This window comes from Falco cherrug, chromosome 15 (assembly GCF_023634085.1).
Source record: "Falco cherrug isolate bFalChe1 chromosome 15, bFalChe1.pri, whole genome shotgun sequence".
In the NCBI taxonomy this organism is placed as follows: domain Eukaryota; kingdom Metazoa; phylum Chordata; class Aves; order Falconiformes; family Falconidae; genus Falco; species Falco cherrug.
In genome coordinates, this window is record NC_073711.1 from 24267452 (window position 1) to 24285618 (window position 18167).

The 18167-nt window shown below is 38.1% G+C and overlaps 2 protein-coding genes across 6 annotated transcripts in view; one reads left to right on the forward strand and one right to left on the reverse strand.

Annotated features, from left to right (window-relative positions):
- Nucleotides 1–2246, forward strand: part of LAS1L (LAS1 like ribosome biogenesis factor) — a 28407-nt gene extending 26161 nt beyond the window's left edge. The window contains exon 13 of the mRNA XM_055727248.1: nt 1841–2246. Within this exon, the coding sequence (XP_055583223.1) occupies nt 1841–1931 (91 nt within the window). The 3' untranslated portion in view covers nt 1932–2246. The remainder of the gene's footprint in view (nt 1–1840) is intronic.
- A 3152-nt stretch (nt 2247–5398) lies between these two features.
- The window catches only part of ZC3H12B (zinc finger CCCH-type containing 12B), a 34441-nt gene continuing 21672 nt past the window's right edge, over nt 5399–18167 (reverse strand). For 2 of the 5 annotated variants that reach the window (XM_055727724.1, XM_055727725.1), the window contains exons 2-6: nt 16512–17283; nt 13135–13274; nt 12146–12380; nt 11947–12053; nt 5399–11380 (exon numbers count right to left, since the gene is read on the reverse strand). In XM_055727724.1, coding sequence (XP_055583699.1) covers nt 9960–11380; nt 11947–12053; nt 12146–12380; nt 13135–13274; nt 16512–17122 — 2514 coding nt within the window. In that variant the 5' untranslated portion in view covers nt 17123–17283 and the 3' untranslated portion in view covers nt 5399–9959. Of the gene's footprint in view, nt 11381–11946; nt 12054–12145; nt 12381–13134; nt 13275–16511; nt 18152–18167 lie in introns of those variants that run through there. The other 3 variants (XM_055727727.1, XM_055727728.1, XM_005440973.4) reach the window with 3 other exon arrangements.

Consider the following 18167-nt stretch of genomic DNA (forward strand, 5'->3'; position numbering starts at 1 on the left):
ATTCACTGTTCTGGCTTGTTCATAAGCTGCGACTTGAAATCAGCTGTAGCATGTGCCCATTTTGACTTGTGTGTTGTAGGCTTCAGGTGTTCTACAATCCCAGTATATTTCTTGGAGTGGTTTCTAATGATTCATACCTAATGATTCCGAGTTGTGCTCTACAAAGGAATTCCTCTAGAAACTAGAAAAACTGGTTAGTTTTTCAGTGTATAGTTTGAAGTTGTATAAATAACATTTTCCAAACATTTCAGTCTTGTTTGGAGGAATTATTTTCTGTCTTCATATGTTTTTTTGGCTTTGTTTTAGTGTGAGACATAAATTTCTGTGATGCTTGGATACTTTGGAAAAGCTTGCCCTTCCTTCCTCCCTAGTCCCAAAAGATTGTTCTTCGGTGGGTTTTCTGATCTATGCTGTGTGTATTGACAAAGTTTCTGTTTAGCGTTGCTGGGGCAACCTCTGAAGCTTTGAATAGCTGCTGTCATCCTCAGGCAGGTGGTTTGGTTTTTGTGATAAGCATATGTGCTTTTTGTTTACTCCCAGTGTCAGTTTTACCTGACAACAGGAGCAGATTTGGCAAATAATGACCACTTGGAGAGTTTTCTGAGGGTGGAGTCACTGACATGAAATTGCTGTAGTGATTGCATCAAGTGCTTACACTGATATTTCAAAATGGGATTCATCACTAAATGGTCATGGATGATGACTGGGTTTTGTTGTCCTAAGGATGAGATGCATAAGCAAGTAGATGAAAGGGATGGTTAATACATGCTGAAGGGTAAAGACAGTGAGTAGGCATGAAATATATTCCTGTCTTGGAGGATGCTAGATTGTAGCTAGGAGTACATGAGCTTTCCTTGGGCATAAGGAATAGAGAAGGTGAAAAAAGTGCACAAGACAACCAGATTTTCCCTTTTTCTTCTTCACGTCAGATACCAGGTTTCAAGTGGATCCTTTAAAGATTTGTTTTATTGATAAAATGTAGCTTTCACCTTCACCATTCTCATAAAACAAGTGAAAATGATCTACTTAACAACACGGTAGTGATTCAAGTTCCTTCAAGCAGTAAAACTTCGGGTAGGGACAGGTTTATGTATGTTCTCCAACTGTTCTTTGAGCCTTGTGTTTTGACAGTGCCTTATTCTGGGTACAGTATATAAAATCCTACTTGTTCCATGGCTCCCTAACGCAGCATACCAAGTAAACGGGTTGTAGTTTGGGGGATCTCCTGGGGCTCAGCCCTAACTGGGCAACTTCCGCAATGAAAAGGGATTTTACGCCTGTTTGAGTGAGCTACCTTCTAAAATTAGAAAGTACTTGGCATGCTGGGGATGTCACCAAACAACAGCTTCCTTTGAAGTCTCTGTTAATGCACTAGTTCCTGTGCTGCCTTCCTGAAGCTGTAGGAGCCGCTGGTTTCCATGTGCAGAAGGTATAGATGAAGTAACATTTGTAACTCCTGACAGAGTGTTTCCATGTCCACCACTGGCTGTGTTAGCATTTCACCTGACCAGCTTGTGTGGCTGGCTGCAAAGGACAGATGAAGCTTCAGCTGGAAATTGGTCCTTGGTTATTTCTGAAGTCACATCTCCTTCACCATTGTTAGTTACTGGTAACCTTTGTGCTTTGGTACCTTCGGCACCTCGGGGGCTGTTGCCTTTCTTGAAGTAACTAAGGACGTTCCTTCCAGCAGCTAAACATTCAGAGCCAAGAATGAGAAATGGCATTTTGTTTTGGAAACAAAACTTGCTAACAAGTTTAAAGTGCTATCAAAGTTACTTTGGTGATGTAAGCTTCTGAATCAGCTCTCTGCTTATGTGCTTTATTTCTCTTCCTCTTACAGCTCTGCAGAATTGAATATTCCTGCAACAGGGGGATTGTTATGGACCCAGAATGACTTCCATAAAATAAAAAGTGGCCTTCAGCTTTTCTAAGACAGCAGAGTGCTCTGCAACGTTCAGTTTTGCACAAGAGAAGTGGCATGGAAGAACTGGTAATGGTAATGAGGAAATAGCTGCTCCAGGATATATTTTTTTTGGTAAAGATTTACTGATTTTTACCACATAAACCCAATACTTTATAGAGATGGTGTGTTTTAAGTTCCATGTGTAGTAACCATTGTCTTGCTTAACCATCATCTGAACGTTTAGCTCTAGCTGACGTTTACCAAATCCAGTTGAGTACTTTGGAATCCCTCAGTGTTCTGTAATTTCTTCCGTTGTTAATAAATACAGACGACTGAAGGCAAACCTCCTTTCTGGATCTGTTTTTCCTTTTCACTCAGGTATTCTGGAAACTGCCCTCTGGCCCCTGTTAGCCAGACCACTGAGCCCTTCCTATTTCAGTTGACGCTAATACTGTCCTGTATGAGTTTGCGTGATTTTGCCAGGATAATACTGTGCTACAGTTTTCATCTAACTAGGATTTCACACGAGTGCATAAATATCTTTGAAAAAAAATTTTTTCACCATTTTTTTCAAATTATAATCTTGAGACCACTGCTGCCTCTTTTTATTTAAAGTTTTCTGCTTGATGTTGTTTCTATTCATGATTTTGCTGAGGCTGTTAACTAATACGGTGGTCATTGCTGAGAGCTAGTGTGAATACTGCAGAAATGGACTTGAGTGCCTTGTTGGAAAGTTGTTGAGGAAAAGGACTGCCAGCTGGTTTTGCCTAAATTAATTTTTCTTTACCTGTCTCAAAGGTTCTTGGAACTTGGAGGCTTCTGCAATTACCTGTCAAAAATCAGGGGTTTAAGCATACATTTATTGCAGGACTCCTCAGTAAGAACTTGTTGGAGTGCATCTGTGAGAGGGTAAGACAGAGCCTCCTTCTGAGTCAGTCTAATAATTTGCAACAGGAACATGTCATGTGGCATGTGAAATGGGATGGTTTTGGTTCTTTAGAGTTACTGCTGACATTAGGTGCTAATGTTCTGTAGAAAGAGACACAAAATGGGACTTAGAGCTTTACCTGTACATTGGATAGGATTGAATTACAAGTTCAGAACAGCAACTTCATGGATGCTTTGGGCTGGCTCTCAAGTAAAGACTTAGCTAGAGGTCCATAATCTGAGTATTATTTCTTTGTTCTAATTTTTTGTCATCCTGTTCTACTGAAGTTACCCTTTACCAGATAGCCAAAAAGTGTTTAAAATGGAAGATACTTTGTATATTTCCTTCTCTAAAAACAAGCAGTACTAATGCAAAAGAAAACAAACTTCTCTTTCTGTTAGGAGGGATTTTTTTCATGTAAGCCCTTCCCCTTTTCTTGTATCTTTAGAAATTTCTCCTTTTGCCCTAGAGTTCCTCAAGCTTATTTAGGAAACTTTGAGTGAAGGGGATTTGTTTTTTTATTACTGTATTTGGTAGAGTATGAAATTACTTAAATTACTGTTTGGTACTTCTGAGGTCTATCAATGCAAACAAGCCTAACTTCAAAAAGGAAAGCGTGAGGCTAGCAAATGCCATGCTGTATGTAACCTTCTCCTTGGTCAAGGGTTACTTGGTAAAATAATATGCTACTATCGTTTCTTTGTCAGCTGTAGTTACTGCCCTGTGTATCTGCTGTCACCCCACCTAGTGAATTACAGGATAAAAATACTGGCCTTTGATCTAATTGCAGTTAAATAAAATAGTTAAATCCAGTGCTGTGGATGACTTGTAGAAAAGCACAAAACTGCTAGGTGCTTTAAAAAAAGAATACCAAGACTTAAGGAGAAGCCATAGTAATGGCATGAATTTTAAACAAAGTGTTACTGGTGGGGGCAGGGGGGAGCAGGCTTGAAACAAGGCAGGGCAGGGAGGGGGAAGTTGGGAATGGCTAGAGAAAAGAAACATAACTGGTTTGATTTTTAAAAAGTGAAGTCGGGGCTTCTACTACAACAGAAGTGTAAATCCCAGACAATTATGTATTGCCTTGTTGAAGATTATGAAACTTGGTGTTTGTTTGATCTGATTAACTCACAGGAGGAACAATTTTGTAGCTGCTTTCCCAAATATCTGGGAAATGGCAACATTACTATGAATAATACATAATAAATGCATAGATAACCGTAACATTTAAAGCCAGCCAGTTCAAATAACTTAAAAATCAAGTAAAGTTACCGTATTGGCCACTGCTGAGGTCTGTCGACACAAACACAACAGTTCAAAAAGGAAAAGATGATGCTGGCAAAACACTGCACTACATACAATTTTTTTCACTCTTTGGTAGTTTACTTTGTAAAATTTGGGTTCAACATGCTAATTACTTTCTTTGCTAGAAGCATATTCAGGGTGGGGATAGGGAAGGCAATGTTGATGTGTGCCAAAATTACTTTTCCCTTTGCCTTGGGCAGAACTTTTTGAGAGTCTTTTCTCCCTGTAAATTAATCTCTGCAGACAGATTGCTGCTGATTGAAAAAGCATCTCCAAAGGGAAGCTATAGAAAGGTTTACAGACAGAAGCTGCGACTATATGGAATAAATCACACAAATGGGAATTGCTGAGGAAGTTAAGGCCCGCGTGCACTGCTTTTGTGGCCCAGGACCCCCTTTGACCTTTACAACTTTTTGAATTTCTTTTCAATGTGATTGGACAGAGTCTTGGAACCTTATTAGGATAATTATTAGGATAATCCTGGCTAATCGAGTCTTTAAGTCTGTTTTCTCATTCCCAAAGGCACCCACTCAGACAAGGACTTCAGCTCTTCCCAGGCCTTAAAGTCTTGGGGAGACAACTGGAACAGTAAGAATACCCTACACAATCTAGTACTTGTTTTCAGGAATGGTAAACTTGAGGATGTAAATTAAGCACAAAAGGCCTGGGATTAGGAAAATGCAACTTTGTAATACAGGTGTTTTATTGGTTTTGTGCTGTCTTCCAAATCACCTGGTTCCTGGCCATTGTGAGAGCAAACACAGCGAGAAGTTAAATACAGATAGAGAAGATCTTTGTGTATCATTTTCTTTCCTTTTGTTAGCTTTACACACCCACCCCCCCCTCCCACCCCCCTCCCCCCCCCAAGTTAAAGCAGTTTGAGTCAAAGCAATGGTAATAAATGACATTATATCGCCTCCCCCATCACAGGGGAAGTGATTGTTTAAATAGCAGAAGCAAATCTGTGTAATACAGAGAGTGACAAAGCATGTAATTCTGAGGAGACAGCGGGCCCTAAATAGTACTTTTCCCTCTGCTTTTTAAAAGAAAAGCAAAACTCTTGTCCTGTTCCTTCACAGATTTAAGCACAGGTGGAAAATCTGGGCATTATGTGTGATTTCAGAATCTAGGTATTTTTCAGTACATCAGCTAAAAATACTGACAAAAAATTTGGACAGACTACAACAGTTGTTTTGGACAAAGCAGTTTTTTGGGGCTTTCACCTAAAGAGGGTTACAAAATAAAAAGCTAGAAACAAATAATCCAATGGCTTTCAGTTTTATTAAATAAGCAAAAATTTTTATATATATAAAGTATAACTTTTCATATTATTAAATAATTGTGCAAACCTTTCACACAGCAGGGTGGGGGGTCTATAGGTAATAGCCTATATTTCTTTTAGATTCTTCTCTCAGTTCTTTTAATACGTTTACAAACTTTAAATACCACAGACCAAAATCACAAGATACTGTATAATGGCTCTTCCAAGGCTAATCAAACACTGGCATGAGAATAATTTAAGTTGAAATATTGCAAGAAATACAGGTAGTAAGGGCTCTGTCACACAGACAAGCTCTGCTCTGGGTACAAGAGGAGCAGTAAAGCTGAATGCTCTCCATAGACATAATAGTGACAGATGGTGAATAATATTTCAGCTCTTTGGAGCAAAGTCTCACAGAAATGGCGCATGTTCCTTCTCTTTAGCATAGCATTTTTATAGTAAAAATATGTCCCTTGAAATGTTCCTGCCTGTGATCTGACATATGTCACAGTTATAGGCATGTCACCAAGTATTTTTTAACTGAATTATCTGGACAGATTCTTTGTGTGTTCTGACTTCATCATTAAGAATTTCAAAAAGCCAAAATTCACAACTTGAGGCAAACTGGCCATTAAAAGTACGTAGAGGGGAGCTCACCTACACAGATATTTTGGTTTTGTTATGAGGATCCTTCTCCTTGTTCTAAGCAACATACCCACACCTTCTATTTTCAAGTTTACAGTTACAGCATTTTTACAAAAGCTAAACAGACTCATGCTAGTGAATGAATTACATGCAGCCGCATCTACAACAGTGCACACATTACTACAGAGATTTACGAATACCACATACAGGTTTAACATCCATTTTCACTCATTTTGTCATTAAGACTTACATTATATTTGGGTCAACCAAAAAAACCCAAAGAGATTTATAAAATATTACAACAATTAAACAGTAATGTTTAATTCTACAAATGAATAAAGCCAACTACTGCAGCTCAACACGACAACAACAGGACTAACAGTAGTGAAGCTATCTATTTGTACAATTTAATATATTACTGACATGTAATTCTTACCAAAAAAAATTAAATAACTTAGACTGACATCCCATAAAGCATTTGATTTTTGATTCATGAATTTAAAAGTTATACACTCAAGTGACAAATTACATGAAAGTGATATAGCTAAAGATGAAAGATCAGTAAATCGGAACTCCTGGAGAACACTCCGGCCACAGTAAAGCACTAAAGTCTACTGCCTAACTCTTGCTGATTGCAGTAAGCCAGGATTTTACCTCCCCGCTTTTTTTTTTCTTTTCTCATCTAGAATTGCAATTTCATGGATTTTATTAAAATATAGTTTCTAGAACTGTTCTCTTACAGTTTTAAAAACATTTAAATACCATGCTCTCAAAAAGAGCATTTATACAAAGTCTTATATTTACAATATAGACAGTTATGATCAGGTGTTAATAAGATCAACTCTTCCATGTAAGAAGAAATCTAAGCTTATGCGCTGAAGATTAGTGAACGTGTCAGTGTTTTGAATTGGCTTGTAAACATATCTGAAAACAGATGTAGATGACTGAATTATCACTCGAAGTAGCTGATTAGGAAAGACTACATCACATACAAAAGTTTCATTACCTCTAAGGAGGACTAAACGAGCACAAAATTTGCAGATTATTTCCACAAGGCTACGCTGCCCATTCTGTCACTCTGTGCATGGTGGATGCTAACAGCTTCTGCAAAAAAAGACAATTTGCCTTCAAAGTGCCTTAGGGAAATAAGTATGTTGGGTTTGTATTGGCACAGCACTCCCATTGTTTAAAAAGGAATTATCAGGAAGACAAAAGTTAGTGAAAATTAAAATGACTAGACAAATCCTACAAAAATGAGTATCTCCATAATCCAGCCAATACTCCACACAGAAATTTCTGCTCAGTTCTCCACTTTAGAAAACATCAAAACCACCTACTAAACCTCTCTTAAAATAGCTTATCATAATTGGGGGGAAAAGGGAACAAACACTTTTCTACATACAAATATTTAATTCCATGCAAGATGGAAAACATGAGTGCACAATAAACTTCATTTTATACCTAAATAATTTATAAATTAATTCATTAAGAATAAAGCAGGGACTATAGCAATTATATTGGTACATTTTAAACACATGCAGATGAGTTAACAGCAACATTTTCACATAATGTTTAGTGCAAGAATGTATCTGCTTAATAAATAGACTAAAGGTAACTATGTAATGCTTTGAGGCGTACACACAGTATCTGTGCACATAATAAACTGGTTCTGAAAAGTTGTTCTTGTTTGTCTATAAACTACAAGTGCCCATTTTAAATAAAAAAGATCCATAATTACTCATGGGCTACTTCCCTGTGACACATGGTGTCACAAATATTGTGGTGAAAATGTAATACTGAAGTTAATCTAGAGATTTTTTTTTTTTATACACAGTTTTTATACAATCAAGAAAAAGAGATACAATTTGTATCAACAAACAAAAGGTCATTTCTGGTTATTTGAGGCATTGCTCTCAGCTGCTTATACCATGCAAGAGAAGAGAATAAGAATTAATTGCAAATTAAAAATATAAAATGCTGGTTAGTAAGAAACATTTCTGAAAACTGTCAAGAGTCAAATCTGTTTTCCCCAACTATTATAAATGTTTGAAGACTTTATTTTTTTCCTATTAACAGAGGCAATAACCAACTAATTAAAACTTGGTTTTTTTCAATGCCAAGTATAAATGCAGAATCACCTTCAAGTTAACTCATTTTAAATACATAATGACATGGTCATTATATATGTTACCTCTACCTACACAAGAGTATTTATCCTGTGTGAAATTATACAGTTATCAAATATCAGTAAATTAACAGCAGTTGCACCTGTAATTGTAATTTGTTGTTGGTTTGGGGGTTTGGCAGGGGGTGGGGGGTGGGGGGGATGGTATGACAGGAACATACTTTGCATGTGATAAAGAGCCCACAAGATATTTTGAATCAAATCAACCATTACAGTAACACAAGTGGAAGAAATGGTATAACTTTGTTCCTCAGACAAACAGATATCTAGAAAGCAGCATGCAAGCCATTATCAAAACACCAGAAACAACCCTGACTGCAGCCTCACGTTCCGTGTGTTTCACAGTAAGAAACATTTAGGCAGTGTCACACCTTCTCATGAAGAAACAAAAGGCCATAAACCAGGCCTTCTCAACTTTCATGAAAAAAACTACAGTAGAAGTCAACAAGTCCTAGCTCGAGATGTATCGAGTTAGTAATGGTTCGAAATGTCGAAATATACAATGGATTCAAAAAAGGGCGTCCAGTCAGTGCAGCTTAAAAAACAATAAATGTCTCTTTTGGAGACATTTAGCTACAAAGGTTCCCCACCCTGAGCAAGATACCAGTTGCACAAACAATGCCACATAAAATTGTCTCACCTGTTGAAACAGGAACTCTAAAAGCCTTCATGAGGCAAATGCACACCTTTGCGTGGAGCTGAAGAGCAAAAAACCAGGCCAGCTTTGCCACAAACCCGAACTAGAGCATCTCTTTTCAAGAAGCAGCCTTGCCCCTCCACCCCCTTCTTAAGCTGATCTTGTACAGCCACCATGAATGTTAGGCTCACTCCAGCACCATCCTTGCCCCCAGAGGAAGGGCTGTAGTTACTGATGAACTTCCATGTTAACATCCAGTTTCTGCTGCTTCAGGTTGAGTAATCCAATTTACATAAAGCTGACAATTTACTCTCAGCTTGTCTAGTCATCTGGGTCAGCAGCTGCTTACTGCACAGTTGAGAGGCGATTCTGAAGAGAGAAGCTACAGTTAAACTTCTTTTAGTTTATTGAATGGCGCTCATGCCTTCGCACTCCTTAATGTTTTGGTCCTAATTTAATAAAGTATTTGGCTTCTGTTGGATTGAGCCAACATACTGGACAAGGTAATAAGATACTCAAGCTCTTGGGGAACAGTTTTGAATTCCAACAACAATATCGACATTCAAAAGCTGAAATCAGTTTTTCCTTTTACAAATTGAGTATTTTAATTTTTGTCAAGTTTACTTTTTCTTCAATATTTAGTATGCCAGTAGGGAGTGTCAAATAACAAAGCTGAAACCCTGAAAGTCATCTGGGTGTGTGTAGAGCATACTTTTAAAGGCCGATTAGGTATTTATAAGCAAATTGAAAGTGTACACTAATACATGCAATATAATTGCTAACAATAATTTTGTAGTAACAGCTTTGAGACACCGAACGTGACATTGTAGTTCTTGATGAGCTATCCATGCAGCAAGGTATGCATTTCCTATAAAATACTATTAAAAATCCCTATATTTAAAATCTTAAAATTTACAATACAATCAACTCTTATATAGTGCTTCAGCATATATATGATTGCTACTGTGTACAGAATTTGATACTATCTTAGTAGAAAATATTTAGAATAGATTGGCCCCTTCCTTCTTCATTTAAGTTTTCCTCCAGGTCCTATATGCTGTATAATTTCATTTATCCAAAAGAGGCTGTAATGAGTTAACGCCCTGTTCTTAATTTGGCAACAATCATAGCTGCCAGCTGTTGTGCATCTGTCATGTGGGGATTCTTTTCCATCACAGAAAGGACAATGCTTGGAGGGAAAATATTGCAGAGGTTCTTGTACGTTTGATACTGGTGTTCTGGGATGATATGAGGTTCCCGTGGCTCACCACATATCCCAATCCAGGGATTCCTCCAGAGTTGCTCCATCTTCTCAGGCATGCTTCTTACCATTACAGGTTCGTAACACGGCTGCATGAGGTTGTTACTCAGTGGATATGAGTGGTAAGTGTAAGAGTCTGATGCACATGGTAACGGATCCCAACTAGCATGCTGCTCTCGACAGAGAGGTGGTCTTCGCTGCCTTGTAGGGTTACTTTCATAAAGCCGTGAGTCAGAAATGCTGTCCATTCTTGTCATGACCAAGGCACGGCTTGGTTGTGCAGTTGATGGATGAACATTTTGAGGCACAGGGTATTCTCCTGGACAACTGGACCGTGCTCCAACAACCGGATGCTGGGCATGTAGGCCTAAGTGGGAAACTGACTGTTTGCGAAGGGATTGCTTAGGCTCTTCAGTTCCATAACTCTGAACTCTATTTAAGGCTTCATGGTAACCATGGGAAAAAGGCTGAAGACGATTTTGCGATGGCAGTCTGTGGAGCTTCACATTGTCTTCTGGACTGGCATCTGCTACACCCAGATACAAGTCATTGTAAGAGGAATAAGAATCATTACTTGTATGGCTTAAGCAACTGTCAGGACAGGGGCTTGAGTTTCTAGAATACATCCCCTGGTCCATATCAGCCCCATAATAATCTGTGTTACGGATACTACTTATGCTCAAGTTGGAGAAATCACTGAGTAAGGAATAATAGCCATGGTCCCCCAATGATTCATATTTGGGATACTGGTCAGTATAGCTAACTGAGGTGCCATGGCTATTGGTGACTAGTATAGGAGGATATTGCACACTGGACATATGTTCCAGTGAGGATTTCTGATGCATGAACTGTGAGGAACCTGGCACCGGACTGCTTGCAGAACGAGTATTTAATGCACCAGCTGCATGGCTTTTTGGTGGAGGGAGCGTTGGTACACTTAATGCAGAAACCAGAGACGGGACAGAGCTGGCCTCGGACTTCCGGGCTACTGATAACTTTTCCTCAGGCTCCACAGCTACTGATCTAATGCTTGGATCTGACTGACGTTTTGGGGCAATGCGTTTCACTTCAGAACTGATTTCTCCTTTGGAGCTGGATGGCCCTGTGCCACATTTGGCCAAGGCTCCCTCACTCATAGTTTTCACAGCAGATAATTTGGCACTTATTCGAAGCTCATCCGCTACTGACCTTTGAGGCTGGTTTGCCCGTTCTGGGTGGTAATATTTACATTTGTGCCCATAGGTGCACTTTTTACCTGGAAGAAAAGTGTTTTCAGGTTAAATAAACGAAAAACTAATCAATAGCACCAGTTGCTATCTTTTTTCTTTATATCGTTTACCACTTCTTAATAATAATATTTCTATATTAACCCCCTAAAGAATAATGATATATATACAGGCAGTCGCAGACTCTGCTACCAGTATCCACATATATCACTGCATCAGGGGCCAGACATATCACTTTTCTTCCTACTGGCTCACGATTTCAATACTGACAACATACTCAATGCTATAAAAACAAAACAGCTCTAACACTGTTTGGATAGTTATGAATCTTCTTCCTTGAATACAAACCAGAAGAAAATAGCAAAAAGCTGTTATTATCCACAAGATAATCTGGTAACCCTTAATTTTCTGCTACATTGGTTTTATTAATATTTTATTAATACGAAGAGTATAGAAATGGGTATAGTGCTTGGATGGCAACACAAAAAATGGCCTTTCCCCTCCCCCCTCCCCCCCAAGTAATGACAAGACGTTAATTAATTGCTTGCTTCACCTACCTTTGAATACAACAAATCAATCTGACTTAGGCACTTACCATAAGGACACGGTTGTTTCTTATGTTCAGGAATAACTGGCCTTTTCCTTAAGAAATTTTCAAGGCTCGGCCCATGGCGTCCTAAAGGATCATCAGGAGGCATAAATCTAAGGGGAAGAGAATGAAATGTGAATTTCAGTTTTTACTGAGGATTCTGAATTAGCAAATTCCCTTACTTTTTTTTAAGAAAACATCATACTTGTCATTCACAAAAGAATACATTAGCAGCCGCTCCTCAATGAACTTCTTCCATTCTGGTTTTTCATTTTGAAGGTCCCGGTAGTTGTCATTTGATACAATGATGCCATCTGAGTCAAAAGCAAGTTTTACTATGAATCGATCATCATAGCAAACTACTCTTCTTCCCTGAACTCTTCGAGATGGAGTGAAAACAAGAATTTTTTCTTTCTCCAATTTACGTAAGATTTCTTGATCTGTAAAATAATTTTATTTGAGCAGTTTTTTAAAAAAGTTTTAAAAGAAAGAAATGCAGCCTTTGAAATATGAAACTTCTTGCCCTCTTTTTTGACACAGTATTTTGTAATTATGTTCATATACAGCCCCCATTATCATTAAAAAATACATAGTTGCAGAGTGCCATTTTATTTCCGAGCTTTCAAAGCAGTGGGTAAATATCCAATATTTAAGCTTCATAACCACTCTGCTCCATGAACCTTTACTTGGTCTTCTTGAAAACATCAAGAACTCAGTTGTTACTATATTACAGTAACTTTCTTGTTAGCCCAGAGTAAAACGTATAGTACTTTCTATGAGTAAAAACACATGCTGCCTCTTCAGTGTTCAAGATAATCCTACTAAATGAGTCCCTGGCCTGATTCTACCTATTTCATACTCACCCGGCAACTAAGAATCAGTTCTTATATGCTTAGCAATGTTTGCTAATGGGAAAATTATGACTATTTCTCAAAAGCATTGAAATGATCCAATGATGTTACAAAAAACCAGCATCATTTATAGGTGCAGACACTTAAATGCTGATTTCCTCACCAGTGAAATTGCTCTGTTTTCAAATGAACAGAGTGTAACATCATCATGCAACATCACATGCACAGCCCAGTATGTGGCACCCATCAGAATGATTACATGCTTGTGTCTTAATGCAATACTTTTGTTTTCTCTTCCCCCCTCTTTTTGACCAAGGAGTCAAAGAAAATCTTGATCTGTTACCTGTAATTGGTGCATCAGGTCGAGACTGTTCTTTTCTCCATGCTGGTACAAACACAGTGATATCTTTATGTCCTTTTTCCAGAAACCAATCAACAGCTAGTTGAATTCCTCGACAGGAAAATCCTTCTTTATTCCCATGGCTGAAGAACATGAAAACAAAAAGTTTTAGAAACAGCAAGGAGAAAAGTTACATTTGGTTTTGGGTTTTATTGCTGCGGTGGTTTGGGATGGGGTTTTTTTTTTATTTCTTCTAAAGCTGCCATGGTCTAAGGATATAAGGGAAACAAAGTCTGTAAAGACAGTAAACCTCTTTACTAGACCAGCCTACGTAACTGGACAACAACAATTGTCCAGAGCTATTCAGCTGTCAGATTACAGCAACACTGCTACTTGAATCTCTAGAAAACAATGAAATGCCACTATTCCAAAAGCAAAAACAAATGCATCTGAAATTTTTCCACTTTTTCATTTTATTAGCTCAGCTACTGAAAAATACCACTTTCCCCAACAAATTGAGCTTACCTGAAATAGTACTATAATAAGTTATCAGTAACAAAAAAGGAATGAATTAACAATGCTGGCTGTCATGGGTGATAGGTGCTTTTAAACATCTAGATTAAGAAATTATGTTTCCCTAATATTAAATGTTCTGCATTTTTAATTAGGGCTTTTGAAGGGAAAGAAGTAACTCAGAGTTGTTTAAGCCCTGCCTCCAGCAAAAATTTCTTTTCTGAAACATAGGAGTCTCTGAAACAGCACACAATTCATATAAAGGGGTTTAATTTTTCCAATGGCCCAAGAAGTTTCTGCAAAGGAAAAAAGGTAAACCTTAATTATGAATCTTATTCAGTCTCTATTTGCATCATCAATAATTGCAGTATTTTTTAAGCATGAGAAGTCTGTAACGCTTGTACTTTCCAGATATTCTCAGTTTGTAGAGCAGACGCTGCATAATTAAGATATTTGCATCTTATTAAAATAGTCTTTAGCATTATTCTATGGATGATTGTTCAAAATTTTACTTCAATGTTGTTATTATTATTATTATAAAACATCATCACAGATTACTGGACCACAGCAAAATGCATGCTCTTCCTGTGCTCAAAATGTTACATAAAGTAAAACTGAAACAGACCAAAGGCACACAGATCTAATACCATCTGCACATCTGCATAACTAAGGATCACCAGCATAGTCCAAATCCTTGCAACTTACATAATTAATACAGAAGCCACATATTGCTAAAGCATTTTTCTTTAGATTTTTATACATTTTAAATTTTAGAGAATTTAATATCCTTTTAAATTTTCAGATGCATACGCCTTTTGTTAAGAGTTGGACTTGATGACCCTTATGGGCCCCTTCCAACCTGAGATACTCTATGATTCTATATTTCAAAATTCTAAACACAGCACCAGTTCTAAGCTACACAATAGTAAGAGTACACACACTCTTTTCTCCAGTTCCTGCCACATTATGCTCAGGAGGAACTCAAGTAGTACAGAGACTGCAAATTCAACAAGCAGGGAAAAAAAGGAAAGAAAAAAGTTAAATCAAATATTGGTGTTGTTGCTTTACAGAAACATCTGTAAATGGATTGGTGCAATGTGGTTATGTTGCGATACGGCAGTGAAAATTCTTATATATGAAATATTCTTATAGAATTTGGAAGGGTCTGTGCATTTGAAAACTCAAGAGTGCTCCACACACCTATAAAAGTCTGAATTTTCTTAATACATTGAAAAAAAATTAATAGAATCACAGAATGGTTTGGGTTGTAATGGACCTTAAAGATCATCTAGTTTCAACCCCCTGCCACTAGAGCAAGTTGCTCAAAGCTCCATCCAACCTAGCCTTGAACACTTCCAGGGATGGGGCATAAATCTTATGACAGATTCTCTTAGAGCAGAAAGCTGGTACTAAAAGGAAATCTATTGTGCAAACAATACCTGAAGAAATCTCGTTATCACCAATCACTAAACAGGCTGATTAAAGAACTCCCTCATAGAAAAATCATACTTTCTTGATGATAAATCATTGGCTAGCTGAATTGTGTGCTCTACAAACATGCTTGAAAGCAGCATGGGGAGATACCTTGAGTTAGCGTTGATGCAAGCAACCAAGCACACGTGTACATACATCTGAAATTACAAGCACCATAGCGGTGTGAGTCAGCAAGTTTAGCTCGTTCGTATCCCTCTACTGACACAGCTAAATTCTGAGCAGGCTTGATCCGCAGGAGATCAAACACCCTGAAGTCCACTGCATGTCATTTTGGAAAGAACCAAGTTTTCCTCGCCTATCTGGCTGCCTCTGGACATTAAAGAAAAATAATTTTCAACATTGTTCCAAGACTTCAACAAATTAAACCAAACCCATCCACACAAAAGCACACTACAGCTAGATCGCTAAAACAAAAGGTTTGAGGGAAGAACTTGGTTTCAAAAGGTGGGGAGGGGAATTGGAATATGAATGACATATAAAGGGCTATAGGCATAAATAAAAGCCTGGACTAAAGAGTCCATTAAAAAAGATGTATTATCAGCGTAAATATACTACATGACTAAAATTACTTTGCCATTGTAGTGAAAATTTATTAAACTGATTAATGTTTATTACAAAGTTTTTGTCTTAAATTAGGAATTGTTTAACTTAGACAGGGAGCTCAAGGACAACTGTAATGAGCGGGTGATGTTTGTCCTGAGCCCCCTGAACAAGCAAGGTAGGGCAGGACCATCCAGACAATAAATACTGTGTGCAGTTGTGTCATGATGTAGTGGCAGCTCCACCACACCCAGGCAGTCTGGCCAACGTCCCTGGCGTGTGTGAACCTTACAGATCATGAGATAGTGCACACCTGCACTTAGCCTAAACTTAAATTTTACATACACTGGGTGTGTAACCTATTTTTGTTCTTCACTGAGTATAAAGGTGGGCAAGCTCCAGGACTGAGCCAGAAGCCTCACCTACAGGTGGATGCACCACATAGGAATTTCCCCAGTTATCAAGGGACTCCTGGCACCAGCTGCAACAGGGCTCCCAACTAAAGGGTGGGCCTGGGTGATGTTAAGGTGTGAACTGGTGATGTCTCCTTTTCTTAGTCTCTGTAACGCTTTGCAGCAATGATCTAATCCTTTGCTCCTATTGTTCTTTTATCATATTGTGCACAATAGCTAGTACTGTTTCCTTTTATCACATTGCATGCTACTTTCCTTTATTATATTGTAATACAATAAACTGCATTTATTTTTATATTTTATGTAGAATTCATTTTTGCTTTGTATCCAGTCAATCAGCAACACAGCTATCAATATTGATTTTTCTCATAAATATTTTAGTGATTTATTCTTTGCAAAAATAGTGACAGGGAGATCTACCTCATAGCCACATTGCTTCCATCAATGACAATTGGTCTCAAGTTATCACTGTTATCCACAACTTCATCTTCAAGTGACAATTCAGGGCTTGCTATTTCCTTTGTACAAGGACCTCTTGGCACGAGAGTACTAGTGGCACTGCTGGCACTGCTTTGTCCCTCTGATTCACTTTTGTTGCCAAGTCTCACAAGCTCTGCGAGAACATCGTTGATAAGCGCATCTGCTCCCAGTTTATTCAGTACCGCCTGGATCTGATCTCCTGCATACCCAAGCTTTAAAGCAAAATCCATTTTAGCTTGGTATTCCTTGTCCAAATTTGTTTTGCATTCATCTAGCTTCAAGTCTTGTGTGATACTGCTCTGTGAAAAACTTGGGCGATCCAAACAAGGAGACCGACAGAGCGGCCGATGTGGTTTAGTGGAAACCTCCTTTTCTCTCCACTGAGTATTGCTGCAGCTGCTTCTGAAGTATGGTTGCTCAGGTTCGCTTTCTGAGCTCGTCCATTCCTCTGATTCAGCACTGCATTCCCCAGCATCTTGTTCCACATTTCTGTCTTCTCTGGAGTGCCTCTTCTCCATTTTCAGCTTCCCTATCATAGACCAGGCCGTCATCACGTTCAGCTTCCAGCCAGAGAGCTTAGTTCTTCATTTCCAAAGCCACCTGGAACTCATACTCAATTGCATTGTGTTGGCCAATTAAAAGTTTACACAAGGCTGGAGTTAATTTGCCTTGCTTACTATGTTCTGGCATAAACGCCACCAACATGAAGTCCCTAAAAGAAAAAAAAAAAGAAAGAAGAAGAAATAATTTTAAAAAATTAGCTTTTGACAAATTCTGCTAAATACTCAACTAAAATGATTTTGTTTACAAATCAGTAGAGGTCTCTAGTCATTCACATTTCTGTGTAAAAGTTGATCACAATGAAGCATATAATTATGTTGTCTCTTTAATCACAAATTACCCTCTCTCTTTCCCTCCCTCAGTTACTCTACATACAAAAAAAAAAAAAAAAAGTATACTTCCCACACAATAAACTTATAGCTGGAATTTATGGAGTGTCTCAGGAATATTTAAAGATAATAAAACAGAAAAGGGTGACCCAACACTTTCACTAGAAACCTCTCTGTACAGCCTTCTACTGCAGGAACAGCCTGTCTACATCAGGAACAACTGTGTGGAGTTCCAGTGTGCATAAAATTTAACACAAACCATTTCAGCCTCTTTTAGTAAGGGTTTACTATCAGAACTGACATGGTAAGTTTACTGCAAGCTGGCTGCTAGACATGTAAAGGTCAGTAACAAAACACACAAAGGTTCTACACAACAATCATCTTGTGCCCTGTTTACTGTACCTACTAAACTGAAAATTCCAAAATCAAGGATGGATATTACTACGTTTTATCAGAAAGTCAGGATAGACTTTCTAGTCTTATACCAGAAGCAAAATTGTTCAAGGAATTCTAATGAGAGGTGTGACAAATGAAAAGATTCAAGTGACTTGTAAAGGGCTGAACACACATCACAGAGCCTTTGAAAAACAGTTTTTAAAAGGAACTGCACCTACAGCAGTGCACGTTTTAGATAAAATGGTAAACTAAGACCTAGATATAAATACAGGTAACTGGAGAAAATTGATTAGCAAAGTAATTAACTAGA